Source organism: Oxyura jamaicensis, chromosome 8 (genome assembly GCF_011077185.1).
Source record: "Oxyura jamaicensis isolate SHBP4307 breed ruddy duck chromosome 8, BPBGC_Ojam_1.0, whole genome shotgun sequence".
NCBI classification, from domain to species: Eukaryota; Metazoa; Chordata; class Aves; order Anseriformes; family Anatidae; genus Oxyura; species Oxyura jamaicensis.
In genome coordinates, this window is record NC_048900.1 from 6,557,698 (window position 1) to 6,579,433 (window position 21,736).

Here is a 21,736-nt window from a genome sequence, read left to right on the forward strand (position 1 = left end):
GCCTGACAGAGTTCAAGAAGCGTTTGGACAAAGCTCTCAGACACACGGTCTGATTTTTGGGTGGTCCTGTGTGGAGCCAGCCGTTGGACTCCATGATCCTTGTAGGACCCTTCCAACTTGAGATTTTCTATTATTCTATGATTATAAAAGTATAGAACCCTGAGCGCATGTTTAGCAAACAGAAAATGAGAAAACTAAGTTTGTTGATCTGGATAAAAAGAAAGCTAAAAGGAGATCTTACTGCTGTCTCGGCTACCTGGTTGGTGGTTACAGAGAAGACAGTCTGACTCTTCTCAAAGTTGTGCAATGAAAGAACAAGGAGCAACAAGCACCAATTGCATTGCGGAAAATTATGACAGCACATTAAGAACAAAAAAAATCACAAGGATGATCATCAGTAGAATGAGCTGCCTGCTGTGGCTGTGGGAGCATACATCCTCAGAGAGAGTGAAACTCTATTAGAAAAGGCCACCATCAACTGACAATGGAGACAAGCTCTGCTCTCAGCAAGGGATACAAACAGATGATGTTATGAGATCCCTGCCAGCCTACGTTATTCCACAACTCTACAACACCAATGCATAAAACAGAAAAGTTTTCAAGTATTTGGTGGGGAGGGGGAAGGAGGAGGGAGTACAGTTAGTTCCTAATGGTTGGGGATTTTGTTGCTTGGTTTTTAATGGCTTCAAAAATATGACGTTTACTTTTACCTTCCTCTCCTTAGTTTCCAGAAGTAACTATATATACTTAAAAAAAATAAAAAATAAAAAATAAAAAAAAGCATTTATATATATATATGTATTTTTCTGCAAAGGGTTGCTAGAAGTGGATTTCAAACTATCAGAGTTTTTCTTTCTTATTAGGGTCCACTGGCTGACCATAAAAATGTATCGAGGCATTAGATGTATTTGTTTGAAATACTTTATACTGAAATTCAAACAGTTCTTCAAGCAGAATTCCTAGCAAGAAGGATTTGTGACAGGGAAACTACAAGATTTACTTTGAAGAAAAAAAAAAAAAAAGAAAAAAAAAATGAAAAAAAAAAAAGTGTGTTTAAGAGGCCCACAAACCTTCAAAAGAACACCTCCTTCAAAAGACCCCACCTCACAGCTATAAGGGATATTTTCAGAAGTTAATATATTTACATAAAGTGGAAAGACTTGCAAACAGTACAAGGCAATTACTGCTAATACTGCAGTACTATTGAACAAAATGTTCCTGATTTGCATTGTTTTTTCAAAGAAACCAATTATTTCTTTCATCCACACTAAAATTATAGGCCAAATCCTGTACTCCTTACTAAAAGAGTTATTCTACAGACCTCCTGCTGGTCTTCTATACAAAGAAAATGAATACGCCAATGCGGTGAAGAGAAAGAAAAGAAGATTGAAAATACAGTCCATATGGAAAGAAAAATTGCATTTAAAATGCACCCAATAAACACTAAAGATCTACTACATTGTATTTGAGTAGCTTTGAATTTTTCACACTACTGTTGACATTTATATATTTATCTGTATGTATATAAAGACACTTATATGCACATAAAAACACACATGCTTCATTCCACATATAATCATCCAGATTAAAAAGCTTGCCCCTTCTTGTTTTTAGTTATAGCACACTAGATCCTATATGTTCTCTGGTATCATTAGCTAAAAGCTCCCTGAATGTTCTCTGTGGTTTCTTATTCCTGCGTACTTTAAATCAACTTCGTGAACATATTAAAACCGTATTTCATGAAGAGCAGTTTAGAAAAGATATAGGACGCAAATAAGCAGTAGTGGCTGGTTAGGCAATTCAAAGTGATCACTGCATCTTATCTTTGGTTTTACTTTTTTAAAAAAATCTACTTCTGGTTTATACATAAATACTTCTGCACCCCACATTTCGTATTTCTTATTATTTCTGGGCTTATCCTTAGAATGCTTCAGGAAGAGGGGGGAGAGACGTTAAAATTATTATTGCAGCAAGGAGACGGACTGCTCTCATCAACCGGCGTACACAGCAATAATCACACTTCCACTGAGGTTTCTTTCCTAATCTGTAACTGCCAGTAAGAACTGGAGGAAAAAAAAATAAAATCACAGTGCCAACCATGGTACAGCAAGTGTCCAATCTTTCTGTATAGTAGCTCTATAGATTTCATCAAGGGATTCTCTTCTCACTGCCGTAAGCACAATAGTATCATTCAGCCTATGCACAATGACATATTCTGTATTTTAGCCCAGCAACATTTTCCAACGTGGCAAGAACACTAAAAGTAAGACAATGTTACCCAACATCTGCATTCATTCTCACCTATCTCCTTTAGCAACCACAAAAGAAAAATTTTAATAAAAAATTAGATTCATTTTGAAAACTACCCTAAATAATTTAAAAATATTAATAATCATCAATTCCCACTAAATTAATTACATTACCTGAATGCTTCACATTATTTAAAACCATGCTGCCTACTTGAAGGTTGAAAGTATAAAAATACAATATTTTTTTCTATACAACATATGCATTCTATGAAAAATCAAGGTTCTGTAATCGCTAATATCAACATAGCTGACAAAAAATAAAATAAAATAAAATTTCCTTATCATTCTCTGCATAATTAACAAGTTAGCTCTGAAATACTAGCAAGCTGAAGTGTTACTATTTGTTGTGGGCATTTGGATCATGAATTCTGAAGATGGTTATGAATCATTAACTGAAGTCAGCTTTCTGTTAATACCTAGAGCTTATAGATTTGCATATAGAGCTATAACTGAAAGAAATCCACCAAGCATCTGCAAAATTGTGCATGAAGTTTGTCTGGGGTAACCCTAATGTTTGTTATTTTAGTTTTTTGTTTGTTTGTTTGTTTGTTTGTTTTTTTCTTGCTTAGAACCTAGTCTCCAATAATTAGTACCACTCTTTTCATTTCTTCCTTAAACTTCATTGTGCTCTGCTGATTTTTTTTTAATAAAAAACATAGATATTTCCTGTCTGAAATGGTGATTTCAAGATAAAAATATTTTCAGTTCTTTTTTAATTTCCATAAGTATATATTTCTGATACCATTATTTTATCAATAATGATAACACCAATAATATACAGACAGCAGAGGAAGGTCAAGATACCACAGACCATGAGGTAGAAGAAAAAAAAAAAAAAAAAAAAAAAAAGGCTTCCAAAACTCATCTTTTAATCCTGGCATATGCTTTAAGATAACAGACCAATATAATAAACAAGTTGTAGAAAGAGGGAAAGAAAGATAAGGTAACATTGATGGAGACTTCAAAGATCATCAGTGTTCAATGAATACAGAGACTTAGGCACACCATGTTCAAACTTAGAAATTCTTTCAATTTTTGTGGCATTTTGCTAAAAATCAAAAATAATAAATAAATAGCCACCTCTGGAATGAGCAGTCTATGAAGACAATTTTTACTTTGTGGTTTCAAAAGTGAATCAAAGGTTTTTGTTTATGATTCTCCAGAGTGACCCTGACTGCCTTGTTTTCACCAAAATCATTCCATTCTTATGGAAATTTCAAATATTTCTGCTTTTAAACATTCTTTTTTAATGTGAGGGCTTCCCCAAGTGCAGAGCCTACTGCCACTCACCTTCTACTAAAACCCTGAGCACTAAGAACTTGTGCAGTAATTGCAGTAAATACAAATCTTACAGCCATTTCCCAATAGGCAGGTATTTCTTTGTTCATATGTCAAGGCCTGCCACTTAAAGGTTTCTGTGACAGATACTGTGATTTAATAATATTATTGAAAACTACAGGCCTGAAAACATTTCACTGAACTCTGATTTCACAGGAGGAAATACAGCCTCTCAGGCCTTTCCACTTTCCCATACGGATACTAGTGCAAACCTCAGAACACTACCTCTAGGAAGGATTTAGAAACTAAATGTATGAAGCAGTTTTCCAACTTTATGTCCTTTGAACAAACACCAGAAATAATTCCTTACAGCCATGTGGATACACTTCTTGTTCCCTACTGCTGCCTGCAGCTCTTACCCAATGTGAAAGACATTACGCTGTACAGAAAAGGACTGGGCCATCTCTGCATCCTCTCTAGACTAGGATACAGACAGCCTGTCCATCGACCATGTGGTGGAGGTCCTGTCATGCCATAGTGCCCGTGGTTTTCGTTTCCAGGGATTAAGGATGCCTTTTTGCTGCACCACTACTCTGCTCCTTCAGAGCTCAACCAAAGTTCTGACAGACAATGAACTAAAATGTCTTTCACCCTCAAATGCTGGTAGGGTTCAAGATTCTCAAATCGTGTTCCTGCAGAGAACTGTGAAGGTTTCCCTTGCAAAATTATTTTTCAAGTCTTTTTTTTTTTTTTTTTTTTTTTTTTAATAAACACATCTCCCTATCAAAGAATCTGTGGTAAGATGTTATTAAGATTTTTGAGTCCAATACCAGCACAAAATACCTCTGGCCATAGGTTTAAGTTCATTTGCACACAAGCCTTTGGTTTCTTGGTACAAAGCTATCAGATACTGTCTGGGGAGGGGAAATGTTCCCACAACTAAGTCATCCCTTTATTTTTTCAATCTGCAAGCTTCAAAACAGCTAAAATTTGTTGAGAGGAAGTCAAAGTTACTGTAAAGTGTCAGGTTTCTGAACGTCTTACCGTCAGCTCTCCTCCCACCCTGTAATTCACATACCTATTGACACAACTTTCTACACTGCAGAGCCTTGTTATTTCTTCAGTATCATCAATGCTGAAAGAGCAAGCGTTCCACAAACTGCAGAACTGCAAAAACAGAAATGTGAGACGGTCAGAAGAAAACACCAATATCAAAGATATTACAATGACAGTAGTAATTTGTAGTGCACCATTACAGGGAAATGAGTGTTCTACCTGTAATGCTTCAAAGCATAACAATGCGTGTTCCTTGCTTTTTTTTTCCTGAAGTATGTAGGACATAATGTGCACATTATGAAAAGTATATCAAATCTGTTGCTACTAGAGTCAGCGTGCACAGCATCCAAAGAGGTTGAAAATATAACATAATAGTTATTTGATGTACACAGGTGAGTGCTTTCCTCCCCCCCCCCCCCCCCCCAATTGTTGCAGTTCACAAGGAGAAAGTCCTGCCTTTTCATCACCATTCTCTCTCTCTTTCCCCGGTGGGATTCATAAAAACATGGCTGCACATGCAAGTGAAAGAGCTGGCGGTGCTGCATGCATGTGCATGCAGAAGGCTGTCCAAAGGATGTTCTGAGCACACAGCTCTGGACACTGAGCAGAGAATAGCTGATAGCTACAACATGCAGGTGCTGCTTTCTCCATTATCACAGGTTTCCTCCTAAAGCCAGTCATCTTTGTTCTGTAAGCAAGAAGGAGTAGAGTGGCCAGAAAGAGGTAAAAAAAATAATAATTTCAGAGAGTATCAATACGTTGGCATAAGGTGGTCATCCCTACCTGGAAAAAGAGAAGTAACAAGGACAGCCGAACTGCTCTAATATTTTTAATTCTAGGACATATATCTACAATCACCTCTGCTATTAAGAGGAGGAGCTCAGGTGGCTTGGAAGGAAAAGATCCAGTGGGGCACGCTGACAGAATAAAAGCTATTACATTTTAGGTCTTCACTGAAGAATTTCAATGGATTTAATTTAATTTCAAGAGCGTTTTGGAAACCAATATTATGTAGCCTTTCATCCATAGTTATAAGCATGAAGCTTCCTTTTTTTTTTTTTTAATGCATCTTTTGAGGTTTTTCAAAGCAATGGATTTTCTTTTGAAACACTTCTATTATAGCCTGTGCGATGCTCTATGAGAAAAGGTTTAATCCACACTGCTTCTGCTGTTCCCCCAAAGTATCAAAAGAGAGCAATGCAAATATTCACAATATTATCAGACAGAGATACAGTTTTCTGCTTTCGTGATAGTCTAATTATATTTTTTTGTCCAGTAGAGAAAAATTCATCCACCTTTCCCTCATGATGACTTTGAACCAGCACACATCTCTGGTCAGAACATTCCCCTTTGAAACACTGTGTGTTACCAGAAATCTTGTGGTTCTCTGCAGGGCCTGAAAATGCTTACTGTGGGTCAACAAGGAACTCCCAAAATGTTCCTCCTGCACAATACTTTACTCCTCCTTGTTCTTTGCACCTTCCAGGTGAAGTTTAACCCACAAAACCTCTCTGCAATAACTACAGAAATACAGAGCCAGCTTCTCCACAGAGGAGCTCTGACAGACATGTATGAGGAGCTCTTCCATGGCAGTCCCTGCTATTAAAAGCATAATTCCTACCAGAAATGCACCTTTCCAGCACAACAACGCACATCATCTTTGACCAGTCTCTGGATCATGACTATCTCATGGGAAGGGCAGGTCTCAAGAAACTCTGAGCCAAAAGCTGAATTTAGAGTCCAGTCTCACCCTTCTTCGCCTGGGGCGTTATGAGGGCCCCAGCTTCTCTGAAGCTGTCTCCTGCCAGCTGCAGCCTCTTTTCCCAATCCCACAGCCTCAGAACAGGCTCCTAACCCCCATCTCACTCCCTCATCTCAGGTTTTGCTCCCTGGGCTGTACAGCTCCTGTAGCAACAAACAAGCAGCTCCAGGAGCCCAGAGCTCTCTGCCAGGGCCCTGGCCTTTCTGAGGGACCAGTTGTCTCTTGCATTTCAATGAGAGCAAATAATCTACACATTGGCCTTTGGATCCACTGACAGTGGCTTCCTTCTATGCACAAGGCCTCACAATCCACACACAATGCTGCTTTTCTGTAAGCGTGAAGCATTACCTCCTTCTAGTTTTCTGATTGCAGCTCCCATGTTTTTTTTCTTCACAAATTCTGCCTTTGTATTTCCATCTTAAAAGATACTGTTTGTAAAGTAATGTTTTAAAAACAATACTACTGGACTAGAAACAGACTGCTTAATGATGGATGGTGCCAGAGCCTAAAATATTCACCAGAACTGGATTGCAGAAAATAATCTGATGTGATTTTTGTAGTGCCAGTCCTGAAAATATAAATGAAAAACACAAAACAAACAACAACCACCAAACACACACACACACAAAAAAAACTTGTATCAGTAGTCTTAGATGCATGCCCTAATACCTCACTGCATTTTCCAGCAAGGAAAACAAAGTGTGCGGCACACAGACCTTTTGTACTGCTCACATTTTTTTACTTTCTGCACTCACCAGCATAAATCATCCAACTTTTAAAGAAGTCTGACATTGGGAGCCAGAACTTGTTCAACATGCTGTAACTGCTTAGTTTAGCTGAGCTCTGAAATTACTTGCAAGTGAAGTGTTTGGAAAGAAAAGCAAAACTAATGGTGATTTTTGACCTTTTCTCCAAGTCTGTAAAGGGGAAAAATGAAATACATAAAACATAAAAAGATCCTCACCAGCAGAGTTACTTTCTGTGAAGCAAAACTCAAACCCCTATAAGTTACCACAGAATTGAGAAAAAAAAAAAAAAAAAAATTCCAGTTTAAACCACAATGCCTTGTGGGGAAAAGTCCTTCCCCAAAATTAAAACAAACGAAAAGGAAAACTTGCTATTTTCAAAGGCACATGAGAAAAAAGAGACACGTAGAATAAAAATACCAGAGACATAATGTAAATGTGGGAGAATAGGCTAAAATTTGTTATTTTTTTTTTTTTTTTGTTTTTTTTTTTTCTTATGAAGAGGGTGTAAGGTTTTATTATTATTATTAAACTGAAAACCTTGGAAAGCATGGAAAGGTGAAGAAATGGAGATTTTAAATCTAAATGTACATGCATGTGAACCTATATGAGTACCAGCATAACTGCATGCATCTATTTCTCCTTCCAGGAACACTACTTCAAAGGCAGGTGTTACAAAATAAGGAGAAAAATACCACATCTCCCTCATAAAAATATCAGGAATAACATCGGGAAATTTTACAAGGACTAGGCAATGTCTATTCTGGTCTTAAAGACAGATTGCCAGTATTCAGCATTTTTCCACCCCAGGTTTTGTGCCTTACCTTTCCAAATGTGCACTTGCTTTATGAAGACTAAGAAAAAAGGCTTCTTTCTTCCTATTGTAGTATTAATATTTTCACTTGAAGAATGGGAATTCTTCTTATTCCCTTTATTCATTTTCAGTTTATGCTGGTATTACTCAAAGCTGGAATGAAATACAATGAGATAACTGAGTATAAAATTAAAGTTTTAGTCAAAGGTCAGCAAATTGGTGAAAAGTCCTTTGAGCTATATAAGAAGCAGCAGCATATAAGTACAGGACAGCAGATTACAAGTTCAGCTTCTCTAGGCTGCAAGCAAAGCTGAATTATTTACTTTGTGATGTCTCTGTTGAGCTCAGTAAATCTAATTCTAGACAGCATTGAAATTTTCTGATATACTACAGTCACTTTCTTCAAGTGAATGTTGAGCTGTGACATGGCTGCAAGTTCTTGGTTAGCCTACACAGTTAAAAATATACTGTCATGACCCCCCACTTCCCCTCCACTCCAAGCCTGCCTGCACAAGTGCACTGATGAGGCTGCAAACCTCTTTGGAAAAGCAGCAATGCTATAAAGTCATCAAGAGGATGTGGTAAGAGAAGAGGCATGCTCTGTGTGCCAAAGGGTGGGTAAGACAATAGTGGAGAACAGCACCAGGAAAGGGGTGGGGGGAAGGGAGGAACACATTATTTGAAGCCAGGTCTGACTGGGAGTTATTTTTCCCTTGCAGCCTGCATGTTGCTGTGTTTTGGATTTGTGGCCAAACCAGTGTTGATAACACACGTAGTGCTTGCAGGGTGTCAAGGCTTTCTCTGCCTCCACAAGGAGCAGGCTGAAGGGGGCAGGAGGTTGGGAGGGGACCCAGCTGGGACAGCAGGCCCAAAATGACCCCGGGGAACTTTATGCCATGTAACACAAGGCTCAGCAATGAAACTGGGGCACTGCTCTGTCCAAAGTAGCCATTACTCTGAGGCTAGATGGCAATCGCTCTGCTTGTGGGAGGTGGTGACTGATTTGTCTTTGCATCACCTGGGTTTTGTACTTTGCCCCCCCCCCCCCCCTTTTTTTTTTTTTCCCTCCTTGTGCCTCACTTTTTCAAGTGTCTTGACTTTGACCCACAAGTTTTCTCACTTTTGCTCTTTCAGTTCGCTCCCCCATCCTGCTCTGGGGGAGGGCTTAGCTGCTGGCTAGGGTGAACACACCATACCCTGAGAATAGGAAGTAATCACAATCATAATGATAGCCAAGTTATAAATTAACCTGGACATTTTGAAGACCATAGTTGCCTTTTTTTTTTTTTTTTTTTAAGTTCACTGTACCTGAATAATCACATGACTAACAGAAAACGCAGACATTTCTCTTCATTGTTCTCCTTGCAGTTAGAGAGATTTTTAGAAAAACTAGTTAAATAGATAACACTGTCTTTCTCTGAATGCCGAACCAACTACAGAAGCAAGCATAATTACCCATATCTAGACTGCACAGGCCAAATTTAGGAAAAACTGTAAGCTGGTTTACAGGTGGATGCTCAACACAGGGCACGCAGGCTGCCATGGCAGCTGAAGCGGGGTCTGTGTCAATAGACTTGGCCAGCAGTCAATGAGCTTGCCCAGACACTATGGCAGCAACCTGCTTCTGGGGGTACATTAATATTTATTTGTCTTTGCTTACCTGTTTGTTCCCCTGCTGTTCAGGCCTCTGGGTGAAACTCAGGCTGCTGAACTGTGCTAATAACAGAGCAAGAACGTCACTTGTAGAAACTGCTGTAGCGAGACTCCCAGGTTACAGATATAATCACACCTTCCATACAAAGGTCAGAATCATTTTTCTTTAAATATAGTTGTTTGATTATGACAGAAAAAGGCATGATTTTGAGAGGCATGTGATGGTCGTCAATGCACACAGTTTAAGGTATGCGTAAAGCCTTGTAAAGTCTGTTTGACGTGAATGCTGACAGAAGCAGCAGAGCTGTGTGTTGTGGCAGAACTTAGTGCATTTGAAGGCGCTCCATTTTTCATCAGAGGAGCAGTCCTCACTGCGGTGTAGGAAGCTACGTAGGTGTGCACAGTGCTTTTCCGTACTGAGGCCTTTCTAGAGCAACGAAAGGGAAGGCACGCATGCTGACACACAAAAGCATCTGCGGCAGCTGTCCTGCCTGGCGCGCTGCTGACTTAATGCTGTCTCCTTGAACCAGCGTCGCTGCTTTGAAGCCGCAGCCTTAACAAAGCACACTACTTTGCAGTCATAGCAGCTCTATTTGGAAACAATATTTTTTATAATTTAAAAAATGATTACAAAATGCGTGTGCCTGGGGAAATGCAGCCACAGAGACAATGCATGGGAGACGTTCAAGCTGCCTGCTGCCGCCCTACATACAGGACAGCCTGTGCATACAAACCACATAAAAGGAGGCCACAGACACTGCTTCCACTGCTCGGTGGTAGATGCACTGAGAAGTTGTTACTTTCATGCTAAGTAAAGCTCAATCTGAACAACAGCAAGCAGCCTTTTTCCAAATAAAATAATACGAGCTACCTGGGGTGAATTACCCCACTAGCCCTGACCTCCCCACTGCAGGCAGCAGACAGCAGCTGCACGGCTCAGTCCAAACCAGAAACGCCTGACTTAAAGTGCTTCTGCTGGCTAGGCTGAGGATGAGCAGGGGGATCTCCGCAGGGGCTCTCATCCTTTGCAAGACTCTTCATTTCCCAGCTCCGCAGTTTCACTCTGGGGGAGTGAGAATGGCAGAACTGAGCCTGTTCTCCCTTTCTGTTGGTGGGAATAACCAGAGAAGGCTTAGAGAACTCTGGGCACGAGACAGCTGGATGAGATGCTGAGAAGGAAAGGGAGGCATCTTAGAAAGAAACCTCTCCGCCCTCTCTCCCTCTGCTAACACCTCTCCTCCCATCACCAGTCATCCCATCAGCTTCTCTTCTCTAATTAAATGAGTTTGGAGCTGACTTGGAAAGAAAGCCAGTGACTGCAGCACAGAAGAGTTACTCATTTGCTTGGGTGATGAAGTAGGAGTCTGTTTGGTCAGTCAGTGGCTTAACTTACTTTATTTTAATGAATTATCCTAGAAGTGGGATACACAGAGGTGCCATGTCAAAATAGCCTGACATCATCACCAGACAAGCGTCAAAATGAGTTCTAAGTGGCAGTATTTGTGTGGAGCCTAACAAACCGTGTATAAGCACCAGCCAAAGTAAACCAGCTTCTCCCCCCGCGAGGACACGTTGCAGTGCTGCCATGTCAGGAGCGATGCCAGGACGGCGTGCCACCGTGCGCTGCCCCGGCCCGCTCACCCGGAGCCAAGACCTGAAACCTGACTACAAGGCAAATTATAAACTGAGATGCTTTGATTCAGAATTGGGAAAACAAATTAAAAAAAAAAAAAAAAAAAAAGGAAAAAGAAAGCATTGAAATACATGAATGTGACATCTCTAGCTCACACGATCTGCTTGAGAAGTATATGAATTTTTGAACTGTGGAATGACTTAGTAACCAGTTCAAGGGTGTACTATTTTTCCACAGAAATTCATCACATAGAACTATTTTCTGTGAAATATTAAAATTAGCAGGTTGTAAATAACAAAATCCAGATCATTACTGAGGTCCAGGTAACATAATTACAGCATTGAGACCTGTTCTGAGGAATCGAAGTGTCTCACCCCTGACATGTCCAGAGACTCTGGAACAGCCTAGTTTGCTAGCAGTTTTGGTTCATTTCTTGGAGCACAGAGATTTGCCTGACAAGACCCTTTGCCTTGAATATACTTATGATGTCTGTGACAAGCCTGACGACATCTCTGCTCTGCTTCCTATTAAATTTTTAAGTAATTTGCTTTCAAGTTCTGAGCCCAAGTTTCCTGCCCCAAGTAAACCAAGTATCTTCTATTTTTTTCCCTTTTTACTTTCATTTTCTACTTCTGCTTTTCTTTGCCGGTCAGAACACTTGGAGCTTTGCCCCAGCAGCACACCAGGCTTCCCAGCCCCGCCGCTTGCACTTTTTCTGTGCAACTGATCAGCACTTCCTTTTCTATTTCTAAATAAAATAAACTTGAAAGCTATGCATTAAAACCCGCTAAAAATAGTGCCATGTCTGCTCTCTTGCAGCTAGAGCCGATCTCTGATGTCAGTGCTAGACAGGGGGAGGCATCTCACAGTCTCTGGATGAAGGAAGACACCTGGCAAGTAACGCGCTGTAAGAAGTGAGCATCTTGCCGAGAGTGAGCCTGGCTGGAATTTGACTCCACAATATCACAAATCAGAAAACTAACATCTCAAAGCCTTAGCACTGTTCTTATTCGGCATGCAGCTGCAGGCAGTAATAGGGCAAGAGGTCTCTCTCCCCATTCTCCCTCAAGCCCGCAGCCACTAGGAGGAGAACAGCCTTTGTAACAGCAATGCGCGTTTCCTCGCAAGGGGCAGGTACGAGCCTTGCAGCAAGCAAACAGGACATCACAGAGTGCTTGATCTATTTTCATTCCAATTTTTGACACGTTCCCCTCCCGTGTAATGCCCAAAGTACCTTTGTCAGTGAGATTAATTTTATTTTTCAGGATTCAAACTATGATTGTGCTGCTCATTCGCAGTAGCACACGACACACGCCCACCCTAGGGAACAGGATGTGCACCTACAGCCACGCACACGCTTGTTTGGCCGCTGCACATGTTAGTAGGGCTTGAGAGGAAGACCGCGACCAAGAGCTGCACCATCCCGGAGCCTGATCTTAGAGCTAACTCCCACAGCTATCCACCACAGCACCCAGCTGCGCCGTGGAAGATTACAGCTTGGAGCACACCACACGCTTATTTAAACTGTAGTCCCTGATGGAAAAAAATAAAAAATAAAAAAATAAAAAGAGAGAAAAAGAGAGAGAGAAAAAAAAAAAAAAAGAAAGAAAAAACAAATACCTTCAAGAAGTAACACCAAACAAAAGCCTACAGCCAGTTCAGTGTGTTCAATCAAAACAATTCACAGACTGCCCGAGTCTGATTCTTCATGTTACAGGAAGTTTTATTAAAAGCAAATTTCAAGAAACAAAATTATTTGTTTCCCCAGTTCCTCTCACAAGGTTAACCACATTCTGGTTCAGCAATAGATCTAAAAAAAAAAAATCCCAATAAAACTACAAGCCACTTGGAGTGTTATTCTCCTCTTTCCCAACGTGTTAATCGGATGCTTCGGTGACCCTGAGGAGGAGGGAGCGTCCCTGCAAGCCCAGTCACCGCGTTTCTCCAATTACACCAGCAGCCCTTTGTGCCCAGAAGCAATCCGGACAGAGCAGGCTGGTTTGGTGCAATCTGGAAGGCTGTTGTAATAACTGACAGACTGAAAACACAGGGAAGGGTTTGGCAGCTGTATAAAGCTCCCTCCAAGCTGCAGTCCCCGCAGAAGGGCACCAGCCCCAGCAACCAGCATGACCAGCCAGTCTCAAGGAATCCAGCAGCTTTTGCAGGCAGAAAAACGTGCCAAGGACAAGCTGGAGGAAGCCAAAAAAAGTAAGCATCTGGCCTGTTCTTACTGTATTTTTCTACTGTAAGCTCTTCAGAAATACAGTGGCTCATGGAAAAACAGCATTATTTCATCTGTACACATCACAGATGGGCTGCTCCTGTTCTTCCTCCCACTCGCATTAGTGCGGTGCCTTGCCTGCAGTCAGGCATTAACCGAGCCTGAGGGTGCATAGCTTGCTTCAAATCGTCTGCACACGTGTGCTTGTGTGTGCGTGCATGCACGTGCCTCTTTACACTGAACAAGGTTTTCCTTGTTATATTTGTCCTGTCAGCTGGATTTATTAGTGCTTTTTCTCAATGCCAATAATGTCATTACATCCTTCTGTAGGCATTTAAACTAGAAACCTGCACACCTCTGGCTGCCAGCTCTGGTGACCAGACTCCAAACTCTGCATTTCTCTTTACGTAGTATTTTCAGTGTTCCTCTTCACTTATGAAAACCAGTAACTTGCCTTTTAATCTCAGGTGGGCTTCAAAAAGGAATACATGGAAACAAATGGAGACTTCAGAGTAACAATAATAAAAGTCACGGTACAGTCCTAAGAAATGTCAGTACTGTGGCCATAGCTATAAGTCTTATTACAAACAACAAGCAATCACTGAGTGATCAAATGTTAATTTTAAAACAATCATCTTTTTTGCTGAATGCCTAAATGCCCAAAGTATGAATTTATTATTCTTGAGTATCTGCACAAACATTTTTATTCTAGTCAAATATAAGCAAAAAGTAGTAACAACAAATCAGAAAAGGAAATTAACATCCCAATAAAATGGGAAAAAAATGTAGCTGAATCTGCAAATAATCTAAATAAAAGAAATAATTCATCTGGCAGTCTTACTGTTATGTATTTCCTTCATTTTCTGCATTTATCTCTCATTGATTTAGTACAAAATAGAGTCACCATAATGTCTCCAGAGCATAGATACCGACCACACAAGTCACTGGCCTGCATTAGCCATGAAACGTTAACACTGTTTCATGGAGAGATCTTGATTTAGAAACCAGCAGCAGGAAACAACGTCATCCTCCAAACTCAACTAAAATGCATGAAGATAACATGCAGCAAGAGACTGTGATGAAGGGTTATGTTTTTAAGGAAGAAATAGAAGCTAAAGAAAAATTATGTGTAGTTTAAACCAGCATGGTTTAAATAACTTGAGACAGGGACTAAAAGGGTTCTTAGGGCCAAAGCCTGTTGTGCCAAGCCAGCATAGTATCAGCAGCATCTTCCCCAGATGAATTCTGCAGTTGAATCAACGTAAGGTATTGCCTCATTTGTTTCAGATTAAGTGCAGAATCTAAAATAAAAGGAAATGCATTGCTATCCACTGTCATTGGTGAACCTGCACACACAGTGTGGAGGAACGAGGCGAGGAGATGCTGCTTCACTCAGCAAACAGCAGCCCAGACCCGCCTCAGACCAGTTCAGATCAGCAGCTCCTGCTCAGGGCTGGGCACACACGACTCTGGGCTGCAGGTGGAAGCGCTGAACCTGCCCAGCCTGCAGCACGCGGTCCTGCCCCGCCGAGCTGTAAGCATGACCTCCGCGGTCACTGCAAACAGCCCTTGAGCCCCAGCGCTGTTCCCGTGTGTCAGGTTATTCTATTTACCTTGGAACGTGAGAAGGAAGAAAGGCGGGTCGCTTGTGGGACGCAACCAGGAAAAGTCATTTTCAAGGAAATGGGATTACCAAAACGATCCTTATGCAAGACCTTCAGTGTTTACAGCTGATATTCACATAACCAGATCAAAACATAGCATGGACACGCCTAATACTGTATATAAACACAGAATGGGCCTAGTTACTGACACAAGCAGCTGTTGTAATGCAAAATCCACTTTGCACAACTGAAAAATCGACAACAGAATTCTATTTATGTTCATAAAGTGAAGCGGAAGTATAGTGCTACAGCTCTTCTGCACACGCCTTTTCACACTTCTTGCTGACTGCCCTTTGTCTGGCCTTGCAATATTTTTTTACCATATCACTGGCAGATGTCATTTACACCTGACAATTTATTAATAGTTTGTTGGTAAATTAACACATGCAAGTCTGAAACTACCAAATTGATTAAACATGAAGAAAAAGAGCCTGCAGTTCTCCGTCCTTTTGTACACTGCACTGCTTTGTCCATCATTTTTTTCTTTAAGCATAATTTGGATCCCAGAAATAGCTTCACATTATCAGAGCCACAATGTCCATTCCTGAAAATCCTTTTGGGTAAAACAAGGGAAACAAATGTATCGTGAACACTGGATTTAGCAAAATTTGGGTTCCTATAGACTTTTTATATCTTGGCTTGAATTTCCAGTTTCTAATAAAAGGAAAAGCTCACGTGAAAACTTTAAGGAAGTCAGGTTAAAAAACCATTAAGCAAAATAAGATATTAAAAAAAAAAAAAAAGAGTTGCATCAATTACATCCATCATGCTCACTTGGATAATATCCAGGACATATTTTATCTAGCAAAAAAGCTATACATACACTGATCAGCTGTTTCTATTGTATTTTCATTAAAATTGCAAACGTCTGCCCAAAATGAGCATTCCTAAATCCCATTTAGCAATTTAACACCCTTGAAAACAACAGAAATGGTCCTATTTAAAGAAAATGTCATTAAATTTTGGCAACTTATGCATATGACATTATTTCTGTGCAGAAATTTAGGTAGAAACCTGTATGCTCTGTTTGAAAACAGAAAGCCAATTTTAGCAACTCAGTTTGAGGAAAGTAAGATAACCTCGTGTTTAACCAAATTAGAATGCAAGATTTTCAGAAATGTTTTCTTTCACTTGCAAGACCTTAAAAAAAATAGTAACAAAACTGATTATTTTGAAGTTAACCTGAGCTAGTTCATTAACATCACAGCAATACCTACAAAGAATTACCTTTCTGCATGCTAATAATGCTTTCCCACAGGTTAGATAAGACAATATCTAGTACAGGGCTGACTTGCTCCAGAGAGTAAAATAATTAAGATTAGGCCAATTTGTCTTGATGCCTAGAAGCCTCCTGACTATCCCCTTCCCTCCTGCTCAGCTACCATACCCATGGACAGGAAACCTGGGCAGCACAGCTGCTTTGCTGCTCCCCATCTTCAAGCACAGGAAGAAAGGACAAGCAGGCAATAGTAAACCTGGCCCTTGGGGCAAAAGTCTCCTCAAACTTGGAGTTTTCCACACCTCTTCTTTTTAATCCTGGAGTAAAACTCTCAGGATCACATTGGTTTGCCCATCCTCCTGTATTTCTAGCCCTTTTTTTGGATGATCTTGGCTGAATTTCAGCACTCTGCTACCTGTAAGGATATAAGCTTTAATTTCAGCTCAGCTCTTTGGTACAGAGAATCCTGTCCAGAAGATCAGTAAGACTTTGAAAAGGCAATCCCTTATTGCACAACTAAGGTAGCAGACAAGTGGTTAATAACAGACTGATTAATTAATTTTGGTTTGCCTCTAGTGAAACAGCAGGTTAAGCTCTAGTTTCTGCTTAACTTAATCAGGTGCAGCATATGCACTATCGCATATGTTGGCAGTTGCTGATTCTGTCCACAACGTTGTTGAACTAGCAGTAATTTACTCACAGCTTTTCCACTTAATTAAATAGGAAGCAGCAGGTTCCTGCTGTGCCAATCCTAAAGGCATTGTGGAAAAAAAAGAAATGGCTGCCACCCTACAGTGACACCCTATGTATTGTGCTTACTCCAGTGCACTGTCAAGATCTGACACGTATGTGTATATATACTTCTTGTTCACTAGCTACTTTGTGAGAGGCAGATTAACTGTTGTTTTACAGTTAATCTCTTTCTATTGTGTGCATTTAAAATGGATTTATTTATCTATCCTGTGGCCAAATATGCAACATATTTACTACAGATGGACCCCCAGATGGAATTTGAAATTAAAATCCCACTGATTTTGAAATAATGTAATTTGCTATAGAGACCGAGTTCTTCAGCTGGTGGAATTGGCAGAGCTTCATTGTAGTCACTCCCTCCAATTACAGCTCCAGAGAATCTCCTCCTGGCTCCTTCGCTCAAGGAAAACTCTATAAAAGGCCGGTCAGCTCTAAATTTGGAGATGAGAAGAAGAACAACTTCAAAACACGAACCTAAACCTAGTTTTGAACTTTGCTCTCTGGACTGATGTCAGGCTTTTACATGTTTTACTCAATTCACACATACTGGTCCCAAGACTTCATACAGCAAGAGACAGAAGCTGAGGGAATCAGCTTTTATCATACAAATAAAAACTTTGGGAAGGTATGTGCTGGGTTTCAACCTGCATCACTACCCCCTGTACAAATTATATTGCCTTGGTGGCAAGAGAACTCTGAGACAAGCAATCGACTACACAAAAGAACACTCCCTACTAATGAACTGTCAGAAAATCTGTTGAGCTCCCTACCATACTCCTCCTTGCTGTAAAATGCCGTTACACGATCACCTCTCACCTCTCCTCAGGTTCCACAATCAGTACCCCCACAAAAGTCAATGGTCCAGGAATCAACGCTTCAAATGGAAATCCATGTTTCAGGCATCCCTCAGCTTCTGCTCACTGATCTGCAAATAACAGCTTTAGAAGGGGCCACCAGCTGGGCAAGTAATTTACTACAAGATCAGGAATTTTACCTGGGATTTTGTTGAGTCACAGAGGTATCACCAGCAATTGTCTCCTCACAGATTTGGCTTTGTTGTTGTGCCCTGCCCAGGGGAAGCAGAATACCCCACGTCACACCTCATAAGGCTTCAGAAGCCCAGTACAGGTGTAGCCAATCTGATATAGCAGCATGGAAAATCAAAGCAGAGATACTAATGCTCATCTCCCTAGCTTAGTTGGAGAATAACGTTTAGGATTTCAGAAAAGGCAGTGTTTTTAACAACTTTCTGAAAGTATTCATATTACTCAGTGACATCAAGTTAAGTGGTTCCAATAAATAAACAGATAAATATCAGGGTCTTTCACGCACCAAAATGAGGGGCCTTTTTCAGTTGTCCAGTCTTCACGCTCTCATTCTGGTGATGTCCTAATTTACACAACTAAGCAATAGGTTTTTTAGCCTCTGGAGCCCTTTCCCCTGGTAAGGGAGCAGGCATATCTTCTCTTGCTCCCAAAGTTCAGGTTGTACAGAGGAAAGAGACTAACATCACAAATCAACATCAGCCCAGTAGCCTCAAATATAACGTATCAACTTTCAACGCAAGGGTTTTACAGTTAGTCTTTTTAGCAGAGCCCTGTGTAGATCTACGTGACTTTAGTGAGCTTCTGTAATGCAGGCAGACAGGCGTATCACCGTGGGGTGGTTACAGCATGGGCAGCACTTGCTTCGCGTAAGAACTTAAGTATTGCATGCCCTTCAATCCTTCTGCTTTTATCCTTCGCATAACATCTGTGCGAGACCCAGAATGTACCTGGGCCTGGCTCGGCAATGATTTACATGGGTTTAATTTTATATACACTTAGGATTTTACCTAAGACAAAGTAACTATTATCAGTGCACAAAAGTAAGATTGCAAACACAAGCCTTTCCAGAAAGAAGAGTCTAGTTTCCAGTACAGCCTAGAATGCCTCTTCCATAAGGACACAAGATCATCATCCTTTTTAGAAATAAAATTATATATATATATATATAATCACTTTCATATTTTCTATACATTAGTAGAAATAATACCATCAGCTTCCTTTTTCTCTTAATCACTCACCTCTGCGATTAGCAGATGTTAGGGAAAAAGGGTGGGGGAGAAGAGGACAGAGCCTGAAGGTTGCAACTCAGTTTGATAGTGGTTAAGATGTACCTCGCAGCATGCTGGAAATCTGCCAGCTCTAAACAGCATCCAGTTGGTGCAGGATGAAGGGATCCTGGCAGCCAATCAATACAGAAAAACTTACAGAATAACGTCTTTTCCAATCACTGACAACTAAAATCTGTTATCTGGCTGCTACTATTGCTGATGAAGGAAAGATAGATATTTATTTAAACACAAAGCTGTGATAAAAAATAAAAAAATAAAAATAAAAAACACATTTCTGTTATGAGAAAATGCATGGTTGCAAAAAGACTTCTGTTGTTAGCAAACCAACACGCTTTTCATTTTGATGCCCAGGGAGCTGAGCTCAGAAGATGGGTGCTGGTGAGGCTGGCTCTCACGCACAAAGTGCCCTACTAGCTCACTTCACCCCTTCAGACAATTCCAGGCAAATAGCCCTGCTGTTCACTTTGCTCACAACTTTGTCCAGGAAACCTCTTCACCCTATACCTCTGATATTGAGAGATTCACCTCAGGGGATGAAGTGACACCTGTGAAGTAATCCTTGTTTCTCCCCTCCATTAGGAAAGGGAAAGAGGCTGAAGCAGGCCAAAGAAGAAGCCATTGCTGAGATTGACCACTACCGGCTGCAGAGGGAGAAGGAGTTTAGGAATAAGCAAACAAATGTAAGTAAGGAACTTGCATGGGCTTTTTCAGTGTCAATATGCTCACTAGTAAACAAGTTGTTTCAAACAGCATTACCTGGACACTTCCACACACTAACCTGACCACGCTGATTGAACACAGCTGTCACACAGCACCTCCCGTGATGTGCATATGCTTCATTTTGACCTTTTCACTGGTGTGGAATGCATTTGTACCCGGTACTGTGGATTTTAACACTAAAATTGTCTAGATCCTGTATTTGGTTCATGCTTGCCCTTTTGAAGACATTAACTCCCTCAAGTAAAATGCCCTCAGGTTCGCCTTCAATTCCAGACAGATCTTGATTCTGCCTTGAAACTGGAGGTTGAAATAAGGTGGATGTTTCAGTAATAATGACGATTTAAAATCCTTTTCTATTTCTGTTCCACTTTAGCTTTTTGTCTGCATACAACACTGCACCTTTGATGAACTAAAATCATCCAAGCTTTGGGGTTTTTCATATCTCCATAGTAAAAGTGGTCTGGATAATATTTTCAAATCTGAATTGCAGTTCATTCTCTACATTTATGCCATCTTGCTGTCTTCCCTAGTATTTTCATGAAGATTCACAAACCATTCTCTTTTACTTGGTTTACTCTTACATTTTTGTTCTTGTGTCATTTTGTTTTTTCCTTTTTTTTTTTTTTCAAAGTCAAGAAAACTACATGTGCAAAAACAAACAAACAAAAAAAGCCAAGGAGGCCAAATGAAAACTGCTTTATAAACCTGCTGTTTCAGTCACACTTCACATAAAACATTCTCCAGGAGAGATCATAAGCCTTAAGGATATACGTGCACAGTCTCCAGCAAACAGTCAGCCACCAGACACACCGTCACACTGCCAGGCCAGGTGGTGTTGTCTCAAACATACAGTATCAGATTTTTACTGATACTTATATAAAGTAAAAATACGCCTACAATTTATTCACCTTTTCAGTCAAAACGAACTTCTTGCTTTAGGTCTGGAATAGCAGAAGAGAAAAAAAAGCCTTTCTTTGGTGTGAATTCATTTTTTTTCATCACAAACAATCAAAGCTGCAAGAAAAGGCCATTGTTTGTCAACTGAGCGCGTTACACAAGCAGGCCAGAGCACATATTGCTCCTCAAATGACAGCATGCTGCTATCTGTACCGATCACTGCAGTCCTCCCTCATGTTCCCTGACCCCATTATGTCGAGCATTTATCTGCCCCAGACAAATGTCATCGTTATTAACCTGCGCCTGGAAGGCAGGCAGGAGTTCCAGCTAAGCCAGTGAAGTCTGACACCCACTTCACTTTGCTGGTTCAGGTATCCAGGCACAAATACATGTTCCTTCTCATCTTTCTGTGTTGCCATATCCTTACTGGGGTAACTTCTCTCACACGATGAGAAGTTCCACTTCAGTCCAGAATGAACAATGGCAACAAAAAATAATGATTAATTTGAGGTTAGAGACAACTAGAAAGGTTTTTTTTTTAACATATAAAATTGAAGCCCAGAACTCAAGCTGATTTTGATAGTGCTCATAGTGTTTGTATTTGGGGTCTGAGGTCACTGAACTCTGGAGATGTGAACCCTGGCTCTGAATTTGTGGTTTGTGTAATGTGTAATGTTTTGCCAACTTTGGAATGACACTAACATAAGACCAGTATAGGCAAGATAAGGGACAGACCTTCAAGGTCAGCAGAATCACAGACTAAGCAGAACGTTGCCTGTATGCTGATGAGAAAAAGATCTTCAAAATTAGAAGCAGAAAAAAGAAGAAAAGGAAAGGAAAGGAAAAGGAAAGGAAAGGAAAAGGAAAAGGAAAAGGAAAAGGAAAAGGAAAAGGA

The 21,736-nt window shown here is 40.5% G+C and overlaps 1 protein-coding gene and 1 long non-coding RNA gene across 2 annotated transcripts in view; one reads left to right on the forward strand and one right to left on the reverse strand.

Moving 5' to 3' along the window:
- Positions 1-1,946: 1,946 nt before the first annotated feature.
- Positions 1,947-18,456, reverse strand: LOC118170904. The gene is made up of 5 exons (XR_004752917.1): positions 18,103-18,456; positions 17,925-18,033; positions 7,976-8,118; positions 4,666-4,754; positions 1,947-2,196 (listed from the first exon to the last, which is right to left on the reverse strand). It is a non-coding gene; the product is annotated as an uncharacterized LOC118170904 (long non-coding RNA).
- Positions 13,243-21,736, forward strand: part of ATP6V1G3 (ATPase H+ transporting V1 subunit G3) — a 10,301-nt gene continuing 1,807 nt past the window's right edge. Inside the window, exons 1-2 of the mRNA XM_035333507.1 lie at positions 13,243-13,459; positions 19,804-19,904. Of these exons, the coding sequence (XP_035189398.1) occupies positions 13,378-13,459; positions 19,804-19,904 (183 nt within the window). The 5' untranslated portion in view covers positions 13,243-13,377. The remainder of the gene's footprint in view (positions 13,460-19,803; positions 19,905-21,736) is intronic.